This window comes from Ovis aries, chromosome 2 (genome assembly GCF_016772045.2).
Source record: "Ovis aries strain OAR_USU_Benz2616 breed Rambouillet chromosome 2, ARS-UI_Ramb_v3.0, whole genome shotgun sequence".
Taxonomy (NCBI): Eukaryota; Metazoa; Chordata; class Mammalia; order Artiodactyla; family Bovidae; genus Ovis; species Ovis aries.
In genome coordinates, this window is record NC_056055.1 from 1,004,319 (window position 1) to 1,027,316 (window position 22,998).

General features: G+C 53.6%; 1 protein-coding gene across 20 annotated transcripts in view; it reads right to left on the minus strand.

The window, feature by feature from the left end:
- Positions 1 to 22,998, minus strand: part of MYT1L (myelin transcription factor 1 like) — a 403,728-nt gene that overhangs the window by 108,818 nt on the left and 271,912 nt on the right. For all 20 annotated transcript variants that reach the window (XM_060410777.1, XM_042242758.2, XM_060410779.1 and 17 more), the window contains one exon: positions 1,664 to 2,016. In XM_060410777.1, coding sequence (XP_060266760.1) covers positions 1,664 to 2,016 — 353 coding nt within the window. The remainder of the gene's footprint in view (positions 1 to 1,663; positions 2,017 to 22,998) is intronic.

Consider the following 22,998-nt stretch of genomic DNA (forward strand, 5'->3'; position numbering starts at 1 on the left):
TGCTACTTTGCATTTTTAAAAGTAGATTATTTAAACCGTAGCCCTAAGTAAGCTAGAATTGTCAGTCTCATTCCAGCAGACAGAGGGCAGAATCTGCACTCCGATTAAGACACCTGGATAAATGGGGCTCCCGTGCGCGCACATCTCTCCCACTCTCACCCATCAAGCACCCAAGGTTCCACAGCTTCAGATGGTCATGGCTGCTGCTTTTGAAACACCGAGAGACGGTAGGGAAGAGCAGTATTTCACACCATCTTCATGCGAAGCCGTGGTTAAGCTGCAAGTCACGAAGCAGCCTCGACAATGGACGGTTTCACCCAGAACGATCCCCATTGGAGACGGCGTCCAGAAATGACTTTCCAAACTGACCAGACCTCCGTTCCCATTCCACAACCTTATTACCCAGAGCTGCTGTTTCTAATTCTCAGCATGGAAGCCCCAGCTCCTCACTAATGGCAGCACAGGCTGCTCAGCAGAGCGTGCGGTGCCCGCCTGCTGACGCCCAGGCGGCCTCTGCACCACGAGACAAGGAGAATAAGCTGGGGAGACCCTGTTTCAATCCATGAGGAGGGTGTGTGTGTGTGTGTGTGTGTGTGTGTGTGTGTACAGGTACCTGTAGGCGCGCTCGGATTATCCATGTAAATGCGTCTAATGGTTTTCATAAGGTCCTTTCATAAGGACCTAACTCACGAGAGCAATCGAGGATCCTGTCACAAAAATTCAGTTTCCTGGAACTGACCCGTATGGCCTCGGAAGGAGGGATGTTGGTTTGTGTCCACCCCGCGGGTTAGCAATAACCTGCTCACATCTACAGGACCTGAAAACTCTCTCCACTAATGGAAACTGCTGTCCTTTGTGCTGGAAAATTAGTGCTGCTCCAAATTCAGATTCTCGAAGAGAACTGAGCCCAAAGAAGCAGCATAAGGGGGAAAAAAGATTCCTTTCGCTTTTTAAAGCGGTTTGCCATTTCTCTGAGGCAAACTCCAAGGCAGTAAAGACTAGAACTAGGCTCTTCACAAACCTCCCACTTCTCTCTAGAAAAGAGACAACTTCTGAGAAAGGACTGGCATTTGAACTCTGGTCTTTCTGAGTCTGACACTAATAGAAAGCTGGATGTAAAAGCAGAGCCATCTGAAATTTACTCTCCAAAGGTGCCACCACCCAGCACAGAGGGCTTCTGACCTGTCCGTCTCATCGGATTAGAAACGTGGTTCTCCCACACGGAAGCAGACGACGGGTTAATCCAGCGCTGCACAGAGCCGCGCTCCTCCCTGACCCCTGCCCGATGGTCACTAACACTAAGCCTCGGCAGCTGCAGGACAAGGCCTACTTCACCAGCTCGTGCGCGGGGGTCACACCGAGCTTCCAGGTCCCGTGGAGGCCCGCGGGCTGGGCCACGTCCACCCGACCACCCCCGGAGCGGCTCAGCACGGGACCTCTCGGGGGGAGCACCGGGGGAAACGCAGACCGAACTTTCTGGATGAAAGCGGCCAAGCTACACAAACGAGCACACCGCAGGCGTGTCAGCAAGTTCGGGGATGACCGCTCGGACCTAAGGTCTAAGGGGTGCTCGGCAGACTTCTCTACAGACAGTGAGAGCCGGGGGCCCGCTGTGCCCGTGGCGCTGCCCGGCCGCCTGAGCCCGGGGCCCGCGGAGGGTTACCGTTGTCCTCCTCGTCGTCCTCGTCCTCCTCCTCGTCCTCCTCGTCCTCGTCCTCCTCCTCCTCCTCGTGGTCCTCCTCGTCCTCGTCCTCCTCGTCCATCTCCTCCTCGTCCTCGCGGTCCCCATCCTCGTCCTCCTCCTCATCCTCCCTCTGCTCCTCGTCCTCGTCCGACTCGTCCTCCTCATCCTCGTCCTCCTCCTTCTCGTCTGCGTCCTCCGAGCCGTCGCTGTCGTAACACTCGTCCACTGACGAGCTGTCCGCCTTCACTGTGAATGGTTTCCGCTTGGGAGCAGGCTCTTGGGGCTGTTTGTCTTGCGTTTTTCTTTTTTTAGCCAAGGGACAACCATACACGCTGTTAAAAAGAGAGAGAGAGAAGACCTGAGTTACTGTCGCTGAGCGTCGGGGCTTCAGGAGTCGTGGTTGGAGAGGCTGAGGTTCAGCACAAGTGCAGAGAGGGTGTGTGCACACGGGCTGTGACGCGTGTGCAGCAGCTGTGCACGGGGCAGCGACACACAGAAACCCAGCGGGCGAGGGCCTCCTCTCTCGGTCCCGTCAGCACCGCCCCTGCGGTCGCCCGGCGACCCTCAGAGCATCCCCAAGGTCATTACAAAGCACGTGCGCAGCACCCCGTAACTGACAACACGAGTCTACTAACCATCTCTCCAAACACACCCGCGTGCACCTGAGTGTAACACGCGTTCAGAAGGTGAAAGTGCTCAGGTGTGTCTGACTCTCTTTAACCCCGTGGACTGTAGTCCATGGGATTCTCCAGGCCAAGATACTGGAGCGGGTAGCCTATCCCTTCTCCAGAGGATCTTCCCAACCAAGGGATCGAACCCAGGTCTCCCGCATTGCAGGCGGATTCTCTACCAGCTGAGCCACAACGGAAGCCCTTGCACTTAGAAATGACAACGAGTCCTGCACGTTGCATTCACACGTAGACATTACTGTGGAATGTGAGAATGTGTAGGTTGTGGAAAAGCTCTGGATATATCTGGATCTGAATATTCTCAAGATAACACTCTTTGTGTAGACAGGATGACACTCTGAGAAGACAGACCGCAACATTTACCGATGAGAACAAGCTTCAAGTCTACAGAGGCCGTCGGCCCCGCCCCGGCACTGCAGACAGCACTCAGCTGACCTAGCATCCAGCACTGATCACGCTGAAACTGCTCAAACTTGGGCGAGACCCTCAGGGTAGGCACGCATGACATTTCCTTGAAAAAGAACGATTCTCCAAAGTGCTGAATATAGTCCTTTTCTTCCTGATTATTCCATGTGTCTTAAATGAGGTGTGTGACCCCCACTAATAGCTGAACACTGTGGCAGGGGATTCCCACAGACCATGATCAGCTTACTTTTGGACCCAGGAATTCACTCAGTCAAAACCCACCCAGTGCGTCATCATCTCGGCAGCCCCCTCCATGCTGGCCTGTGCTGGGCAGCAGACTCAGAGGTCAAGGATGAAGATCCACCTTTCAGGTCACTTTTGGTCCCACAGGACTCAGCCCTGGCCGTAATTCTGCTTTAGAAGCTCTGCTCAGTGTTTACCATGGTGCGCCCAGCACCCAGGGGGTCAGGGGCACCAAGAGGCTGTTGAGCGACTGGACACAGAGTGGCAGACGTGGGATTGAAACATTGAGGGGCCACGTCGTAAGGAGAGGGGCGACAAGTCAAGGGGGCTGGGGCGTCCCCGGGAAGGGGCCCTGAAGATGGGCCTGGAGGGCCATACACAGACACCCGGGGGTGAGCACGCGGATCTGAGAACCGAGTGGGGTCGGAGCAGCCTGTGGGCTGCTCAGGGACTCAGGGTTGGGTGCAGCAAACAGGAGCTACTGAGTTCTCTCATGCAATCAGTGGACGCGATCACAGCTGCACATGGGAAGGTGACACAGGCTCGACGGGGAGGACACGGCAGGTGGGAGGGAGGCGATGGGGGAGGAGGAGGCACAGAGCCTCCCCGTGAGCCCAGTGTGATGGGCCTTCTGCCTGTTGACTGTTCTCATCTCTTAAAAACACAACAGTCAACCCCAGGATAATATTTATTGGAATCAGAGAAGCTGAAGGAAACACATACTGGTCTAGAGAGCGTTTCTAATAGGAAATAAACAGCTATCTGAGATCTCTCTTATGGGAATATTTACATGGATTTGGGGAGAAGCTGTGTCGATAATTGGGGACAAACATTCCATTGCATGAATGGCCACATCCTCTTGGCTTCCGTCCCTGACAACTGGTCAGGTCCGATTTCCATTCCAACCCATGTCTTCCAGATGCGGTCCTGGATTTCAGTGGACTTGTTGATGGATTCACTCTGTGTTTATCTGAATACGTCAGTGAGTGTAGCAATAAGTAGTCTTGTCCTTCTGGGCTCTGTTGGTGAACTTGTGGCTCACGAGGACTACAGTTACTTCCCCAAATCTCCTCTCTCTTGACTCTGTCCATCAACAAGTTGCTGGGTGTTGAAAGGTTGTTGCTGAACCACGAAAGATGCCAGGATTCTTGGCCTCTGGAGGAGAAGAATTCAATCCGGGGCCAGAGATGAGCCTTGATCGCTCAGAGCTTTTGTGTAACAAAGTTTTATTAAAGTATAAAAGAGACAGGGAAAACTTCTGACATAAACATCAGAAGGGGGCAGAGAGATCAAGCCTCATCTCTGGCCCTGGATTGAATTCCTCTCCTCCAGAAGCCAAGAATCCCAGTGTCTTTCATGGTTCAGCAACAACCTTTCAGTGTGTCTGCACTGCATCAAAGCTACCTGCACACCAGGTGTTCACTGGAACAGACAGCCAGGCTGCTGTCACCCACAGGCTCAGTCAGGTACAGGCGAATGATGGGCCAGCTAACCTTGATGTAACTCAGAATGGCTCACCTCCACTGGGCAATGGGAAGGTCTGCCGATGGTGAACCCAGCACGATGGTGTGATCTCAGTACACTGGTGTGAACCCAGCACGATGGTGTGAACCCAACACGCCAGTGTGAACCCAGCACGCCGGTGTGAACCCAGCACGATGGTGTGATCTCAGTACACTGGTGTGAACCCAGCATGATGGTGTGAACCCAGCACGATGGTGTGAAAACCCTAACCCAGCAAGCCGGTGTGAACCCAGCACGCTGGTGTGAACCCAGCATGATGGTGTGAACCCAGCACGCTGGTGTTAACTCAACACGATAGTGGGCTTCTTGCTGGTTCTCCCCTCTCTGCCACCCGAAATCCCCAGACGCTCAGACTTGAGATGGTGGGGTTGTAAAGTTCAGAGCAGGGGAATGGAGACTGCCTTGTCTTTTCACGTGAATTGCCTTTATTTCTTTCTCCTGCATTTTGTAAACCATCTGGATTCATTTTTTCCAACTTTCCAGAATTAGTCAGCCTCAAGCTTCCAGTGTCTTCTGCCAGTTTAACATGGTTTGATGCTCGTTTTTTTTTTCTTTATAGTTACTAACGTAAACTATAAATAAAATTGTGCTCCACCTACAAACAAAATCAGACTGTGAGTTCCTGGTATCGATTTTAGACATGACAATCAAGCCCCCAGGCCAGATTTCACTTTATTTATGTCAAACAGCTCCTGGATTAAGTGAAAGTGTTAGTCGCTCAGTGGTGTCCAACTCTTTGTGACCCATGGATTGTAGCCTGCCAGACTCCTCTGTCCATGGGATTCTCCAGGCAAGAATATTGGAGTGAGTTGTGCCATTTCATTTTCCAGGGGATCTTCCCGACCCAGGGATGGAACCGGCATTCTCTGCACTGCAGTCAGTCTTTACTGTCTGAGCCTCCAGGGAAGCCCAGACACTGTGGCTGCGTGGGCCAGGATGAAGAGCCTCCGTGATTAGCAGACGCTTTCTGATCGACGATGCCCAGTGGTCTGAAACAATTCCAAGTGAAGCCTTGGGAGGAAACCCTGGGACACACACAGGGGAGCATGGTGCCTCCTATGCCCGCACGTGGACCCCCTGTCTGCTGGCAGGGGGTGGGCAGGACAGGACACGCCCAGCTGGGGAAGTACGCTCTCTGCTTCTCTCCCACCTGCAGCGGCTGTGGTCCAAGAGCTGGAGAAGCCAGCCTGCCTCCCAGCTGTTGCCTCTTCCAGACTCATCTGGGCTCACGTCCACAGACACATACGGGTCTTTCTAAAAAACAACATCCCCCACAGTCCTGGAATGTCCCAGCAGGACAGCCTAGGCAGAAGAGTCTAAGGGAAAAGTGGCAATCTGGTGCCAAAAGGAAGCCCCAGGAATGAATGCAGCCAGTGCCAGGGCTGGCCCTCACCACCCGCGGGCAGGTCTGGGCTCCTCCAGGGCGTGGCGTTCATGTCAGCATCGTGTCCTCACTCCTGTCTCTCACCATCGCCATCAGCCTCCACCAGGCATCGGCTGCCTTTCCCACAGCTGCCGAGGGAACCTCGGGTGTGAGCATTACAGTTTTCTTCACTTATTAGTAGTGAAAGCACTTACCACATCCAGCATGATTATGGGCTGACACACTGTCTTTCTCCTTCGCAGGACTGAGCCGTGGGCCACAGGTGAACGCTCGCTCTATTTTTAGAGCTGCAGTGTCTAATAGAGTAGCCACTAGTCACACGTAGCCATTGAAGACAATTAAAGGAGATTTTGAAATGAACTGCTCAGAGGCACTCTTCATATTTCAAGTGTCCAGGAGCCACGGATGGCTTGTGGCTATGCCAGCTTGGACACAGTAGGTTCTGGGTAAATGCCTGCTGAGTGAGAGCCCTGTGGGAAGGACCTGGGCACTGAGTGGGGCTGAGTGGAGAGGGGCTGAGCTTCGGGGGGCAGCTCAGTGTCTTGACAAGCCGACAGCAGGAAAGCTCAGCCTTCTGGTCCGGCCGCTCAAGGGGACAAAGCAGATAAGCACAACAGAAGCAGACTCGGCCGCTCTGATGGACAGGGCACCGTGCGGGAGCCGAGATGCTTCAGCAGGAGGCAGCGGTCAGGCCTGCAGGCTCTGCCCACCTCCGAGCAGAGAGGCGAGCCGAGGCCTGGGCACTGTCCACAGGGTCCCCAGGACCGCTCCTCACGCCCCTGCACCCCTCAGTCTGCAGCACACACGGCACCCGAAGGTGGCCGCAGACGCGTCCTGTGTGTCCTCCCCACGATGCAGACTTCAGAGAGGCAGCAGGTGTGACGACTGAGGGTCACGGCAGCGCATGCTTCAGCCTCCGCGAGCTGCTGGGAGTCACGGATGGGAGGGCTGCAGCCTGAGCCCTGTGAACCCCGGGCTCTGCCATTCTCAGCTGCCCTGAGCTTCTGGGCACCTCGTACATCCTGCAGACGCTGCAGTGTTGGCAGTCCTTTTGATGTTAACTTGACTTAAACCCTGTTTAGTCTTCTGTGTAAGGTTATTCTAGACAATTGGTCACTGGCCACGAGACCTTGCTGTGAACACACACATATAAAATATGGTGTACTGCGTGCTCTCGAGGCTGGTTTCCATGTTGCTTTTAATATTTCCCTTGACATTTTCACTTCTCCAGTTCTCATACAAATGGGGACAGGGGCTCTGACACTGAAGAACACGCCTGCCGGCTGCGCCCTGTGCCCAGCTCACGCATCACAGCTGCGGGCAGAGACCCGAGGTCTAGGATGAGGCGGCCTGTGCTCGTGAGCACAGGGAAGCCGAGGCCAGCCCCGCGCCCACGGGTGCTCTTTGTGGTCTCTTCTCTGATGGCGGGCATTTCTCTTGCGTTGCTCGCAGAGCCCCCAGTGTGTCGAGGATGAATGGTTATTTTGGAAGAACGGAAATCCCGCGTAAACAAGACTCTGGAGTGCTGGGCTCTACTGTCGGCCCAGCGCTCACAGAACACTTATCCCGAGCCTGGTTTCCTAAAATCTTTACACGTATGGATCCAGGAAACCCTGCAGTGACCCACGGAGATGGGTGCTCTTCTAATTCCTTTTTGAGGGACAGGTACTCAGGGATATATGCTGAAAATCTCAAGACTGAGTAAGCTCACACAAGGTATTTGACCCCCTGCCCAGGCACGGTTCACCATGTCTTGGTTTTCCAGTCTCCAAAGAGGGAGATGCACGCCCGCCTCTCTTACTGGGGTGTGGCGAGACCTCATTCACGTGGTGACGTTTCTGCTTCTGTGGCGGCTTCACATGCTAAGGGGGCTCCCTGCAGGTTGTGCTGAATAACTAGGCTGAATGATTCATTTGTGCAGGAGGCGCTTTGAGCGGCGGCACAGAGGGCCCTCATCTCTCAGGACAGGAGCAGAGAGAGCTGCCCTCCTGGAGAGGATAGGGGTTGGACAGCTTCACAGAGGGCCGCCTGCGGAGGGGGCAGGAGAGACAGAGTCAGAGACACTGCAGAGTGGTTGCTCAGCAGCACGGAGACAGCCCTGGACACAGGCGCCCATCCCTGCTGGTCGGCGGCTTCCTGGGGGCACTGGGACGAGGTCAGGAGAGCAGTGGGCTCACTGGAAACCCTTCCTAAGGCTGCGGTGTGGAGAAGGGGCTGGACTCGGGGGGAGGACTGGACTCGGGGGAGGACTGGACTCGGGGAGGAGACTGGACTCGGGGGAGGACTGGACTCAGGGGAGGACTGGACTCAGGAGGGGGCTGGACTCAGGAGGGGGCTGGACTCAGGAGGGGGCTGGACTCAGGAGGGGGCTGGACTCAGGGGGGGACTGGACTCGGGGGAGGGGACTGGACTTGGGGGAGGACTGGACTCGGGGGAGGACTGGACTCAGGAGGGGGCTGGACTCAGGGGGGGACTGGACTCGGGGGAGGGGACTGGACTCGGGGGAGGACTGGACTCGGGGGAGGACTGGACTCAGGGGGGGGCTGGACTCAGGAGGGGCTGGACTCAGGGGGGACTGGACTCGGGGGAGGGACTGGACTCGGGGGAGGACTGGACTCGGGAGAGGACTGGACTCAGGAGGGGGCTGGACTTGGGGGGGAGGACTGGACTCGGGGGAGGGGACTGGACTCGGGGGAGGACTGGACTCGGGGGAGGACTGGACTCGGGGGAGGACTGGACTCGGGGGAGGGGACTGGACTCGGGGGAGGACTGGACTCGGGGGAGGGGACTGGACTTGGGGGAGGACTGGACTCGGGGGAGGGGACTGGACTCGGGGGAGGACTGGACTCGGGGGAGGGGACTGGGCTCGGGGGAGGGGACTTGGGTCAGGGGTGGGCTGGCTTGCATCTTTGGTTTGTGGGGTCACTGTTCAGTGGGATAGAGCTGGCTTCCTTGGGAGGGTGGAGAGAGGCGAAGGGAGCATAGACAGACATCCGGGAACAAGGGTGTGTGAGGCAGGGGAGGGGAGGAGGGTCAGCAGGAGCAGATGCAGAGGACAGAGAACCATCCAAGTGCCCAGGGCTCCGAGGAGGTCTGCGCTGGTCCCCAGCAGTCCCGGTCTGCTGGAGCGGTAGCCGTGGAGAGACCTGCAGCTCGGGACAGCGCTCAGAGGCCTCTGGGAGCCCACCCGAGCAGGAGGAGTCACCAGGCCAGGACGGGTGTTGTACTGGGAGCTGGGTTTTGGATGTGGCCTGGAAGGATGGGCCATGTCTACACAGACAGCGAGGGTCCCGCCACCCCGCACGTGGAGAGTCTGTGAGCAGCATCGGGGCTGCATCAACAGAAAAGTGACTGCTCAAAACGTGTGCTTGAGTAACTTGCTCAGGGTCACACAGCTACTCGACTCTGGCAGCTGATTAGTCCCTGTCAGCCTCACAGTTTCCATCTGTGAGACGGGCGCAGGAGTTCCTATTTCAGGCTTTTGTCAGCAAATGATACGTATAAAAAATACATAAACTCCCTTCCGATTGTGTGGGAGGGGCTCTCAATTTGCTATTCTCTCCTTCCTCTTGTTGTCTTGTGTACAGACATTCCTTTTCACCACTGGATTTTTAAAGGGTTATTCCTACATGTCCTTAGAATATATAAAGGCATTTGAGACTACTTCAGAAGTAATTTAATTAACTGAATTATTCAATTAAGTGGCTAGCATACCAGATGTCTGTTTGATATCTTTCCAAGAACATATATATTAATAAAACCAATTCAGTTTTGACTATATTGACATATTTCCTTAATTTTTTCTTTTATTCTCTGTATACTATTGTAAGCAAGAGCCAGACTGATTTGAAAAGTATATATATTTCAAGTTAAATGTGACACAAATGTTCTAGGAATTGTAAGACATTCAGTGAATAATTTTTCAAAATGTTTACTTGACCCTATTGCTTCAGAGAATTAAAAAAATCTGTTTCTGTAAGGCAGATTTGCTTTACTTTTTGATATAATTTTAAATGAGGTAGCCTGTTATTAAATATTTATTGCCTTGAATGGCAGTTTAAAGATTCAAATAAAACATAATCGCTATGTAATTTATTTTGACTCAAAAGGAACGCTTCCACAGGGAAAGGCAGCAGCCTGCTGGGTCCCTGGCCCACGGGGGGAGGGTGGGTGGAGGCGCCCAGGACCTGGCCCCCTTTTCCCAAACCCCGTTCCACGAGATGAGGTTATCTGGCTGCTGAGACTGTTTCTCGTATTTTAAACAATTCTTGAACTTCTTACAGTGCGCTCCCCCTCGTGTTGCTTTCACCTGGATTAGCCTGTGTGTCTCTGCTCTTCCAAAGCCCAAAGACGCGAAGGGAGCAGCCTTGGTGTGAGTGCAGCCCAGGGCCCGCCCCGCCCAGCCCTCCCCGTGTCCCCCCCACCTCCCCACCCCTCCCCGCTGCCCCTCCCCCGCGTCCCCCCCCAGCCCCTCCCCGCTGCCCCTCCGTCCTCCCCGCTGCTCCTTTGTCCTCCCCCTGCCCCTGTGTCCTGCCCCCACCACCCCTGCCCCTCCCTCCTCCGCACCCCTCCCTGCTGCTCCTCCATCCTCCCCCCTCGTCCTGCCCTTGCCCTCGCCCATGTCCTCCCCACCCCTCCCTTCGTCCTCCCCACTGCCCCTCCATCTTCCCCACCCCTCCCCCGTCCTCCCCTGCTCTGTCCTCCCCCCGCCCCTCCGTCCTCATCTACTTCCTCTATTCCTGACTCTCCAAGACCACCTCAATCTGCTTTCTCCTTAAAGTCCTTCCAGGTCAGTCTAGAGTTCAGGAGGCTCTGTCTTTGATATTCCACCTTAAATGAACATTGCGTCTGTAAATGAACGGACATAGGAGATGTGGTACGTATACACGATGGAATATTACTCAGCCACAAAGATGAACGAATGAAATAATGCCATTTTTGGCAACTTGAATGCAACTAGAGATTATTATATTAAATAAAGTGAGTCAGGCAGAGAAAGAAAAATGTCATATGGTATCACTTACATGTGGAATCTAAAAAAACATACAAATTAACTTATTTCCACAACATAAAGATTCACAGGCATAGGAAACAAACTTCTGGTTACCCAAAGGGAAAGGCGACGGAGACGGATAAGCAATATACACGTACTGTATACAAATAGGTAAACACCCACAGTGCAGAACTGGGCACTACATTCAATGTCTTGTAACGACCTATAGCGGAAAGAGATATGAAAAAGAAAAAACTTGTAACTGAATCACTCGGCTGTAGAGCAGAAATTAAAAGGCCATTGGAAATCAGCTGTACTCCACTTATGAAAAAGACTGATAGGAAGAAGCAAGAATCAAGCTATATAAGAATTTATGATTTTGCCAGTTGTGTCTTTGCCCCAGGGACAAATATACAAGCAAATATATGCAAATGAAAAGCTAACGATTTCTTACTCTCCCTTAAATATATACTGGAGTTCTCCTTGAGATGCTCAGGACAGAGCACTTTGTCTTTGTAGGGCTGGTAAGAAATTATTCAACTGTGGAATATTGAAAGTTCTGGTAATTGAAGGATGGAGCTTTCACATGTTCAGCTTGGGATGGAGGGCATGCCTGTGAACCTCCCTAGCTCAGAGAACTATGACCACTCCTGGGGTCGCATCTCAACACCTGATAGAGATACACGAGCCGTACCTGCACATACTATATGTATAGGCACGCAGAATACGCGCGCGCAGACACTCGCTCTGGGCAAAATGCGTCCCTTACAGAGATTACAAAGCTTCTTAAACATGCATTTTCTAACCATTTCCTGCAAGAGAAATGCAAGCTCCTACGCCACATGGACGTTCAGAGCTGTCCTGTGATCAGATGCGATCGCCCGCGCTCAGGGTGCTACAGGCCTAGACTGTAGTTTAATGGGCATCAGGCTACAAATAATCAGCCTTAAAATCTGGTCATCATGAAGAGGACTCAGTATGTTTTCTCCACGAAACGGCCTTGCCTTTAATTTTCTTTTGGCAATGGGTAGTTACAAGCTGTTGAGTCTGCACTTTTTTTTGTTGTTGTTGGAAGCATCAACTTGTAGGGACATCCCTGGTGGGTCAAATGGTAGAGAATCTGCCTGCGCTGCAGGAGACTTGGGTTCGATCTCTGGGTCAGGAAGATCCCCTGGAGGAGGGCATGGCAACCCACTCCAGGATTCTTGCCTGGAGAATCGCATGGACAGAGGAGCCTGGAGGGCTGCAGTCCACGGGGTGGCAAAGAGCTGGACACGACTGAGCGACTAACACCCGCCCCCCCCCACACACACACATCAGCTTATAACCAAATCCTGCCTGTATGGCTCCCCGCCTGGGGTCTGGACGGCAGCTCACCTGGACTCAGCTATTTCTACTGCAGTTCCATGTCTAACAGCCACTGGAAACGTGAGGTCCCGCTGTGAGAACAGATTCCCTGACTGTGTTTGCCACTGGCTCTCAGACGCGCCCCACGTGCAGACGTGACCGGGGCCCAGCGACCCTGCCAGGCTGGCCCTGGGTACAGGGTTCCACCCTCAAGGACCGGGTCCCCGCTGTTCCCAGCTCCACAACCCTCGTTCTGAACGTGGATGACAGGGGTGCCCTCGGGGGCACGCCGAGCCCGGCTCTGACAGAGGCTGTGACCCTCTCGTCAGAGACGACGTGGCAGAAGCCGGTGGTGTGGGCAGGGGTCCCACAGGCCACTCTCTGGGAGGTCTGAGTGTGCACGCGTGCAGTCTGCTCCTCTCTCTGACCCTGACGCCGGCTCTAGACGAGGGCGCTTGCCTCTCTGGTTGCTCAGAGGCTGCGCGGCCCAGTCCCTGGACCCTTCAGTGAGGCCCCCACCACCTCCTTCGGTGTCAAGGAGGACACGGCTCGCCTGTCCCTGCGAGAAGGCGCTAACCCGCCTCGCCGCGCCTTGCCCCCCGCAGGCCTGCGAGCTGGTCTGAGGGCCCGTGGAGGGGCCTGCCCTGCTCGGGGGTAAGAGCTGCCCCGTTCGCGTCCTGCGGAAGGTCCGCGAGGGCCCTGGGAGAGGACGCAGCCGTGCCCGACTGCCCCGGGGAGCACCTCCTGGGAGTCAGACCCCTCAGTGGCCGACGGGTGCAGAGACGCTGTCTGTGTGTCCGTCTCCGTGTTCACTGACACCACGCCGACGAGGACTTTGCTTCTCTTCTCTCAGTTTTCTCAGCGAGCACCCACCTCCTCAGCGTCAAGCAGGAAGACGTGTCTTAGTCCCGCAGATGTGGAAGGCCTCGACGCAGCTGTGGACCAGAAGAGCTGGACGTGAAGCCTCCTGCTAACTGTGTGACCTTGGAGGCGGGGTCTCAGCTCCTCGTCTGAAGGGGGAGGAGGCAGTCCATCCCCCGGGGTCTCTAAGGGCGTTTTCTGGAACCCGAGTCGTGTGGCCTTTGCTCCCTGGGGCGCCCCCATCCGTGGAAGGCTTCTGTGGGGAGGGGTCTTGGGGGTGTCGGCCTTATCGCTAAGGCTCCTCATTCTAGAATTCTGTGCTGCTCCCTTTCACGGTGCCTACTGCCATCTGGTTCCTCGTATTTTTTAAAAAATACGGAGCTTGAAGGACAAGCTCCTCAATCAAAAGCCATCAGATACTGGGAAGGAAAGAATAAGGGCTGGTGTAGAGAGCGTGGACCCCTTTGTGGGTGTCAGCTTCTCAGCATTTGAAGGACAACGGCTCAAAGGTGTCACGTGTCTGTCCTATGGAAAAGCAGCAACCACAGGTGGGAAACCAAAGGCCAGAGGCAGGTCCCTTCAGGACAGGTCCCTCCATGCCCTGCAGGGTGGCCTGGAGCCGATGGCAACTCCTGTGTCCCGGCCACCCCGCGCCCCCTCCTCCCCCTGGGGCCAAGGACTCGGGCCTGAAGGCTGGTCCTGAGAGGGAAGAGGCGGCCGGCCCCAGCCCCCGCCTCCCCCTGCTTGTCTCAGGAGTAGGACAGTGACGGGGGCCCAGCCTTGCTGGGGGGTGGGTCCCCCGAGTTCAGGCTCAGGCCCAGCTCAGCAGGCATGCCACCTCCAGGAGGGTGCCTCCTGAAGGCCCACAGCCCAGGGGGGTTTGGTTTCCCTAAAGGGACGCAGGGATGATGAGGAATCCCACCAGGTGCCGCAGGCCGTGCCCCTGCTGAGAGTCCTACTCCCGCAGCGGGTGGAGTCGGCCCTGAGGACAAGCCGTGCAGAGTGGCTGGGCTTCCCTCGGTTTGCACGTGGGGCTGGGCCGTGGGACCCGGGGTCCGCCAGCCGACTCTGCCCGCCTTGAGGGCGCGGCCCTGCTTCAGGGTCCCCGCGGGACCGTCCACCCGGAGGGGCTTGTCCCCTGCCTTCTGCTCCGTAGGAATCCCGCCGCACCACTGGTTCATCATGTCTTCAGAAACTGGAAAGAGACACCATGATGCGTTCGACCTCGGGCACATTGGGAGCTTGCGGCGGTTCCACGCGTGGGTTCCCTGTGAGTTGCCACGGTCTTGAGGCTGAGAGACGCGTGGCTGAGGGGGCCTCGGCTTCAGTTTGCTCGAGAAGGACCCTCACGGTGTCTTGTGCCTGTGGCATCTGTAAGTGGCAGGAAGGAAGGGAGACACTTGTCTCCGGCCCTGTCCCCTGCTCAGCGCTTTGGGGCCCCCATGCTGCGGGCTCTCGTGAGTGTCCGTGTGTCCAGGGTTCTCCCAGGACCCCTCCTCCTGTCTCTCTGGGCACATCCTCCGCTGCACCCTGCACGTCTGGATGTACGTGTGTATCGCTGTCACAAGTCACACACCTTACGTCAAAGGGTGGGTGTCCCTTTGTCCCGAAATATCCCTTCTGCTAGATGATGGTGTGTGCCGTGAACACTCAGTAATTAGACCAACAGAGGATCTTTGATGCGGCCTGGAGTGTCGTATTCTACCTGGCCACGAGGTGACCCCTGCACACCTACCTCTGTGCAATTGCTTAGCTAAGTGGTCATTTCTGAAATAAGCAACAGGGTGAGTCTCCCCACCAGACCGAAATCCAGCCTGAGCCCTTGCTCGCTCATTCCTGGTCCTGGGCGTCTTCTCCACGGCCCCACCTCCGTGCTGTGCAGTGACTGGTAAGCATCCGTTTGCCTCGTGTCATCGGCGTGTGGCCTCAGGGATGGTCACCAAGGGCAGGGCCGTCTGAGAGGCAGCCCTTGGGTGGCCCCAGGGCCTCTGTGTGGCCGCAGAAGTGTCTGCTCGCTGCTCCCAGCTCCCAGCTCCCAGCACCCCCGCGGTTGGGTGGGGCTACTCGTACCCGCGGCCGGGGGGTCAGAGAGACTCAGACGCACCTGGAGCCCCACCTGGGCCGGAGGAGCCCCGGGCAGTGAAGGTGCTGGGCCCCGACGCCCACCCCTGCTGTCCTTGCAGGCCTGCATTTTTATCATTTGAAATCTAAAGACACTTGTCTAGACATTCAGGCGCAGTGTCCCCCTCAGGGGCTCTGACCCTCCCTGACACCCTTGGCTGTGGGTCTGGTGAGGCCTCTGCCCCCAGGCTTGGAATGTGAGGTGGGGGGTGGGGGCAGGCGGCCTCCTCTCACCTTCCGCCTGGCCCTGAGCATCGCCCAGAACCTGCTCCTCACTGAACTCCGGAGGGCCTCAGTCAAGGCTCAGTCTCGGGGGTGGGAGGATGCTGGAGTCCGCTCACAAGAGCGAGATCATTTAAGAGGAGGAAAGCATGGCTTACCTTTCAAAACATGCCTTTCCCCAGAATTTTCTAGCAATAGCATTGTTTAAAAAATTACCAATCTTCTAAAAACTTATCATTTTACAAAAAAAAAAAAAAAACTTATTTCTGAATAAGAAGGAAGTGCTTTAAAAACAGTTCTCTCATATTACTTGCTGAAGGCCACAAAGACACCTCCTCCCCGCTCCTGGAAACACAGACGGCCCCGTCTTGCCAGAAACAAACTCCTGAAACCAGTCCTGTCCTCATGTCCTTCAAGCTCCGCTCCTCCTTGTGAGTCTACCCCGAGGAAGGGGCCAGCAGCCACAAAACTATCTGCAAAGATGCTTATCCCACCTGATCTATAACTTGGAAAAGTTAAAAACAAATGCTAGATAGTTTCTGGAGACCAGCTTGGGGCCGCGGACCCAGCTGTCGGCAGGGACGCAGGGTTCCTGGCTCGTGATCCCGCGGCAGGGCCTGCAGCTCCCAGCCCCAGCCTCAGCCAAGACCCCGTCCACACACCAGCTCTGCAGCGTAGCGGCCGAGTACCCACCACAGACGGTGGAGGGAGCCGTCATCCCTGACCAGAGCTGCACCACACACCCACGTCTGCTGTATGTGCTGAGCGGCTTCAAAGCTGTAGTTATACGTCTGCAAGTTATCAGTCAAGAAATCAGGCCTAGATGATAATTCCTTTGTTTCATCTTAACCAATACAGATTGTAAATATGAGAGATTCTCCAAGTCCTTGCCTGAAAATACCTATATTCCTTCTCTTTGAATGCAGAATTATTTTAAAAGTATATTTAATTTTATCCAGTGTCAAACATCTGCCCTGAAATGCATTACCTGTTTTATTGACAGTTTTAAACACACCGAATCAGTCACACTGTCTTCTGAAATATGTAACAAATGTGGCCAGGGCCGGCAAGGTGTCCACTCGGGCAGACCTGCTGGAGATGAGCAGCACACACTATGTTTTCTTGGGGTGATGGCCAGGAAGCTTTTATTTTTTTTAAAAAAATAGAGGATTTACTGTGTGTGTAAAGGTGAACTGCCATCACAGTCCTGAAGTGTGTGTTTGCACACAGACAGTTCATCATAAGGCGTCGATAAACGGTGAGTCTGGGAAACCCACTTGCTCCGAATCCTCACTTCATACAGACCAGTCCCTAGAATTCCACCTTTTAGCTTCTCTGCAACCATGCATGCAAGCTATCAAACGGTAAGATAGGTGCGCGCTAGCTTCTGACTTATAATATTAGTAGGCTCAGGGATGGGCAGTGCCCAGCGATGTCTTATGCAGAATGAAGGGGCTGTGGGCGCCCTGGCTCCTGGCTGGGTGGCTGCGCGCACAGAATTCTTCGCCCACGCCCAGGCGTGCGCCCTGCTGCACGGCAGTCCTACATTAATTAGAGCGTAAACAGACACTGCAGTGTTGCCACGCACCCAAGTGGATCTTCATTTTTCACATGCGGGGCCCTACTAATTAAAATCAGCTTTGCAATTAAATGTGGAAAATTGTGTTAAACTTTCAAGCGTGGTTCGAAAAAAATGCAATTATTTTTAGGGTTTTTTTATTTTAATGCAAATGCGAATTCTATCCCTGAGAAACCAGTAGACGGGAAGTGCAGGATCCCTATTTTTCTTTCTTCCTCTGCCTCTTTCTTTCTTTCCTGATTATCTAGGCTCCTCTCAGTTCCACCGCTGTCTCTCCTGGTGCCTGGCTCCGTTCCAAGGCTTTTAGTGAGAGCTCTCTGTCAAGGCATGAATAATACAGCCCCCAGGCTGCCAGCAGCCTCCAAATGAGGCGTGCGTGCATCAGGAAGGAGCCCTCAGCTCCAGCTCCAGAACAAGCTCCCGTGAAGACAGGCGATTATTTACCCGCGGCTGACGCCACGGCAGCCACACTGGTGGGTGCGAAGGTCTATGGGGTGGAAAAATCCGGAGCAGGAGCACGCAGCCCGAGCCAGAGAGAATCCAATAATTTTCTAATAGGAAAGAAATCTACCGTTTGGAGCTTTTAATTTTAGGATAAATTGATTTCATTCTGAATTTTCTAAATTGGGAAGGATTTAAATATAATACCAAGGCCATCAACTGGCTTTTGCAAGACTCTACAGCTAGATTTCAGGCCAACTATCTCACCAGAACCCTTTGCTCAACAAACAGTGACCTGAACAAAACAGCTGTGAAGGGCAAATGTGAACAGAATCCGTTAAAAGTCAGAAGTGAGTCCAGAGGGTTCACAGCCAGACGATGTGAAGAGTAAGCCCACATTAGGGACTCCCCCCCCCCACATTCTCCATAGTTGGAGACTTATATAAAAATCGCTGTTCAGAAAGAAGTAAGTAAAGCCAGGTAGTTTCAATGGTCCAGCATGCATCTGACTGCTAAAAGGAAAGCTAAAATGTCAAATTCCTCTACATTGCTTAATACTTATTAATCCGTGATAGATTTTTTTTCAGATTTCTTTTGGCTGTGGAACATTTTAAAAGTCTTTATTGAATTTACCACGATATTGTTTCTGTTCCATGCTCTGGTTTTTCGGTTGAGAGGCACATGGGGTCTTGGTTACCCGAGGAGGGACTGAACCCTCGGCCCCTGCACCAGAAGGTGGCCTCTTAACCACCGGATCACCAGGGAAGTCCCAATCTGTGATAGATACTAATAAATATTGCTCCCATCTCTAATTTTTACTAGGAAATTTTATAAAGACTTTAGAACAATAAGGCTTCTCTGGTGCCTCAGATGGTAAAGAATCTGCCTGCAATGCAGGAGACTTGGAGTCAATCTCTGGGTCGGGAAGATTCCCTGGAGGAAGACACAGCAACCCACGCCAGTGTTCTTGCCTAGAGAATTCCCAGGACAGAGGAGCCTGGCGGGCTTCAGTCTGAGCGACTAACAGATACTTACGGTAGTAGCAGGGGAACGATAAACTAGCCCTGATTTTGACAACGAATTTAGTATCTATTTATTTACCCCTTTGTAACATCAAGTTGCACTGTATCTTTAACACAATATTTTATATCAACTTGGGGACAGAAAATTGTGATTATAAGGCATTAGCATATTCAATCTCAGCCAAATTTTCAAGAGTGAATTTTGGCAGGAAAGTTTTCACGTCCCACATTCTGGCTATCCTTGTAATAAGGTCATGCAATTCTCTGGTTTATTAAACAATCTCTTTTTCAGGTACTTGAACCAAACGAAAGCAATCACAGATGGAGTGAACTGGGGCCTCTTGACTCCATGTCTCTGTCCGTAAGATGCCCATCTTCAGGCTTCCCAGGTGGTGCTACTGATCGAGAATCTGCCTGCCAGTGCAGGAGACACAAGAGACGCGGGTTTGATCCCTGGGTTTGGAAGATCCCCTGGAGTAGGAAATGGCAACCCGCTTCAGTACTCTTGCCTGGAGCATCCATCCTGTGGACGGGGGAGCCTGGCGGGCTGCAGTCCACAGGGCTGCAAAAGAGTGGGCTGCAACGGAGCACGCACACAACCCAGGACAGGCAGGGACCCCAGTCCCCAAGGCGTGCGGTCAGCCGCGGTCTTGCACTGGGCAGCTCCCCCTGCACTTGGCTTGTCCTTGCTGGCTCAGGGCCCCAGTCTTGGGCTGGCCCTGTGTCCTTCACCCCTCGCCTATAGGCAGTCTTCCAGCCAACCAACCCAGAGCCCAGCGACCTCCTCAACTCCAGGGTCACGGACTCTTCCTCCATGTCTTTCATTTCCTTCCTGCCACCCCGGCTGTAGGCCTGGAAATGCTCTTTTCACCCACGGCTGTTTTAGACGCTTACAGGTCACCTGTCTCCTGCAGAGCAGGAACGAGGTGGCCCCAGGAGGAGAGCAGGGATCCAGAATGCGCCTCTGCCTGAACCTGGGTGTCTAAGAACCGGACTCCGGGAACTCACTTAGATGGTGGAGGGTTAGTTTTGCACCTGCAAAGACAGCTCTGGGACTGGCCCCCATGTTTGAGTGCTAGCTTCAGCATCTCTCACATCAATACCATTTTGGAAGAGCCGTGTGTCCTCAGGGCCGTGGAGTGTGCAGAGTCAGGTGTGCAAGAGATGTGAGACCTGAGTGGAAAGGCAGAGGTGGGATTTGCTGTGGGTGGAGACTGACACCGCATTCTGGTTCAAGAAAGAGATCACTGCTGGCCTTGACCGCAGACTCCACGATGATCCCGTCAGAACTGTGTGCTAATAACATAGAGCCTAGAGAATCAGCCGTGTGTCTGGATACTGACAATGCTTTGGAAGATAAAGGCTGGTGGTTTTGTCCCTGATCATGTGGGTGTGAAAGTGTTAGTCACTCAGTCATGTCTGATTCTTTACACCCCCTGTCGCCCACCAGGCTCCCCCGTCCCTGGGATTCTCCAGGCAAGAATACTGCAGTGGGTAGCCACTTCCTTCTCCCAGGGATCTTCCCAACCCAGGGATGGAGCCTGGTCTCCTGCGTCGCAGGCTGATTCTCTACTGCCTGAGCCACCAGGGACGCTGCCCACATGCATCAGGGCATAAAAATGCTGACTGAGCTGGGACCCTTGTGGTCAGTGTGCAGGGATCCAGAGATGGGCCTCAGGCCCAGGAGGGTGGCCGGGAGGAGGGACGGGTGTGGTGCCTGCGTCAGACGCAGAGGCTCGGTCACTGCTCTTCCTCTCCTTCACCCCGACTGCTTGGCGACTCAGCACCACGTGGGATACCACGTCCAGCCCCCTGATGTGCCCGGAGTTCCTGGTAAAACTGTGTCTTCATTTCCCTTATGTTTCCCCCAGTTTCTCTCTCTGATTCACCCTTTGCGCAGTTGTGTGTATGCTCATCAGGCAGCTCAAACTGTGAACGATGAACACAAACATACCCTGAGTCGATTATCTGCAGTTCAAGGATATGGCTTCTGGATAAGGCAGAACATCCAATAAAATAATGTAATGATGTTAGAAGTCTAACTCCCACCCCTTCGTTTTTAGCCAGAACTGTAAACCGTGAATTCCTTGGGAATTCAGACTATTGATGAACTTCACAAGCATCACCCAGTGGTTGGTCCTCCTCTGCCTTCTCTTTCCGGTTTCTTATGAACCCACAGCTCTGCCTTCCTTACCAAGGGAAAACGTCACCCATCTCAGCATCCACAGGAAACCAAATCCCCACTGCAGTGGCAAGACCACGCCCCAGGGCCACAGCCTCCACTCAGGGACACAGACACTTCCCGTGGACACGGCCACCGACTGGGGCTACAACCGCCGCCCAGGGCCATGGGGCCACCACCCAGGGCCATGGCCTCCGCCCAGGGACACAGGCACTGCCCGGGGACACAGCCACCACCCAGGGCCACGACCACCGCCCAGGGCCACGGCCACCTCCCAGGGACACAGCCACCACCCAGGGACATGAGCACTGTCCAGGGCCACCACCACTGCCATGCGGGCCCTCCAAAGCGGTGAAACAGCACACTGAAACTCTGACCAGTATTTGATTCTCTTAGGAATTATGCTAAAATAAAGATTACCTGGTAGACTTCATTTTAGTACTAGAAATCAAATTTCCAAAAAATTTTATTTTTTACATTGTTGATTCCCTTCACTTGCCTCAAATTAATTTCCGCATGTTCAAATAGCTAGATATCAATATACTAAAAGAACGTCTTTATACTCAGCTACAAACTGACATGATGAGTGAGTAAAACGGAACTGTGGCCTTAACAGGAGCACATCCATTGAAAACTGCGTCAGTAAAAACCCAAGTGTTGGCCATTCAGTCATGCCCAGCTCCTTGCGACCCCGTGGACTGCAGCCCGCCAGGCTCCTCTGTCCGTGGGAGTCTCCAGGCAGGAACACTGGAGAGAGTTGCCATGTCCTCCTCCAAGTAAAACCTGCAATGACGGGCAATTTCATCAAGACCCAAACTGCTGGTCCCATCTGAAGACACCTCAGGTGCACCGAGCCTCAGCAGGGGGGCAAGGTGACACCTGTGTTGGGGGCGGTGCAGCATCTATGTGCACGAGCAGCTGTCAGAGTGCAGAAACTATCTTTTCAAAATGAAAGAAACAAAACCAGATATAATTGAAATCTCACAAATCTGAAATAGCTACAGTCAAAAGATGTTGATGTGTACAAGAATCTTACCTACTACAAGGACCACCTTTGCAGTCTGAGAAATTCAAATGTCACCTCTTAGTTAAAAATTTCTGATAATATATAGCCATTGAGAAACAGAACTTAGAAAGCCTTACACCTCAGTGAGATTCCTGGGAGAGGAGTCATATCTCTGACACGGCATTCTGAATGGCAATAAGCTCCACAGAACACAGTCTGTGGGCTTCCCAGGTGGCCTCAGTGATAAAGATCATTCCTGCCAATGAAGGTAGATGTCAGAGACTCGGGTTTGATCCCTGGGTTGGGAAGATCCCCTGGAGGAGGAAATGGCAACCCACTCCAGCTTCCTTGCCTGCAGAATCCCATGGACAGAGGAGCATCCTGGGCTACAGTCCATGGGGTCGCAGAGGGCTGGATACTACTGAGTGACTTAGCAGGCACGCAACAAAGTCTGCGACTTTCTTGTTTTAAAACCGAAGAAACTGAAGCCAGTACAGGTGGCGCTAATGGTAAAGAATCTGCCTGCCGATGCAGGAGATACAAGAGATGAGCATTTGATCCTTGATCTCTGGGTGGGGAAGATCCCTCAGGAGAGGAAATGGCAACCCACTCCAGGATTCTTGCCTGGAAAATCCTACGGACAGAGGAGCCTGGTGGGCTATAGTCCACGGGGTCACAAACAGTCGGACGCGACCGAGTGACCAAGGACATACAAAAGGTAAATAATTCATCCAAAGCCCCCGGTCACTAGTGGCAAAGAGGAGACTGAGCCGACAGTCTGTGTCCTGGGGCCCCCAATACGCCTCCTGATTCACTAACCCCTTTCACTAGTAAAACAGTGGAAATTCCAATAACTGTATACGTTATGATTCACGGTAAAAATAGCGCCATTTTAAATTTAAAAATTAAAATTATTTTTGTTTTAAAATTTTCCAGTTTGGCTGCTTCTGTGAATATTCCCTAAAATTTCATCTACTTCGCTCCTGCACAATTGAGGGCTTTCTGTGCTCTCATCAGCATCGAGTCTCAGAGGAGGGTGGAGCCTGGCTGCCTTCAGCTGGCCCAGCCTCAGCCTAAGCACCATCTTCTGTACAGGAAGAGGACCCCGGGGAGGAGGTGCCCACAGCCCGCCTCCCACAGGACCCATCATGGGGTCCACGGTCACAGGAGCACTGTGGGTAGAAATGCAAAGGCTTGAGTCAATTCTTTGCGAGATTCATGAGTATTCCTGCAGAAGTGTGGTTATGACTCCTAATTAAAACCAGCTGACATCTAATTAAAACTTTTTAGCCAAA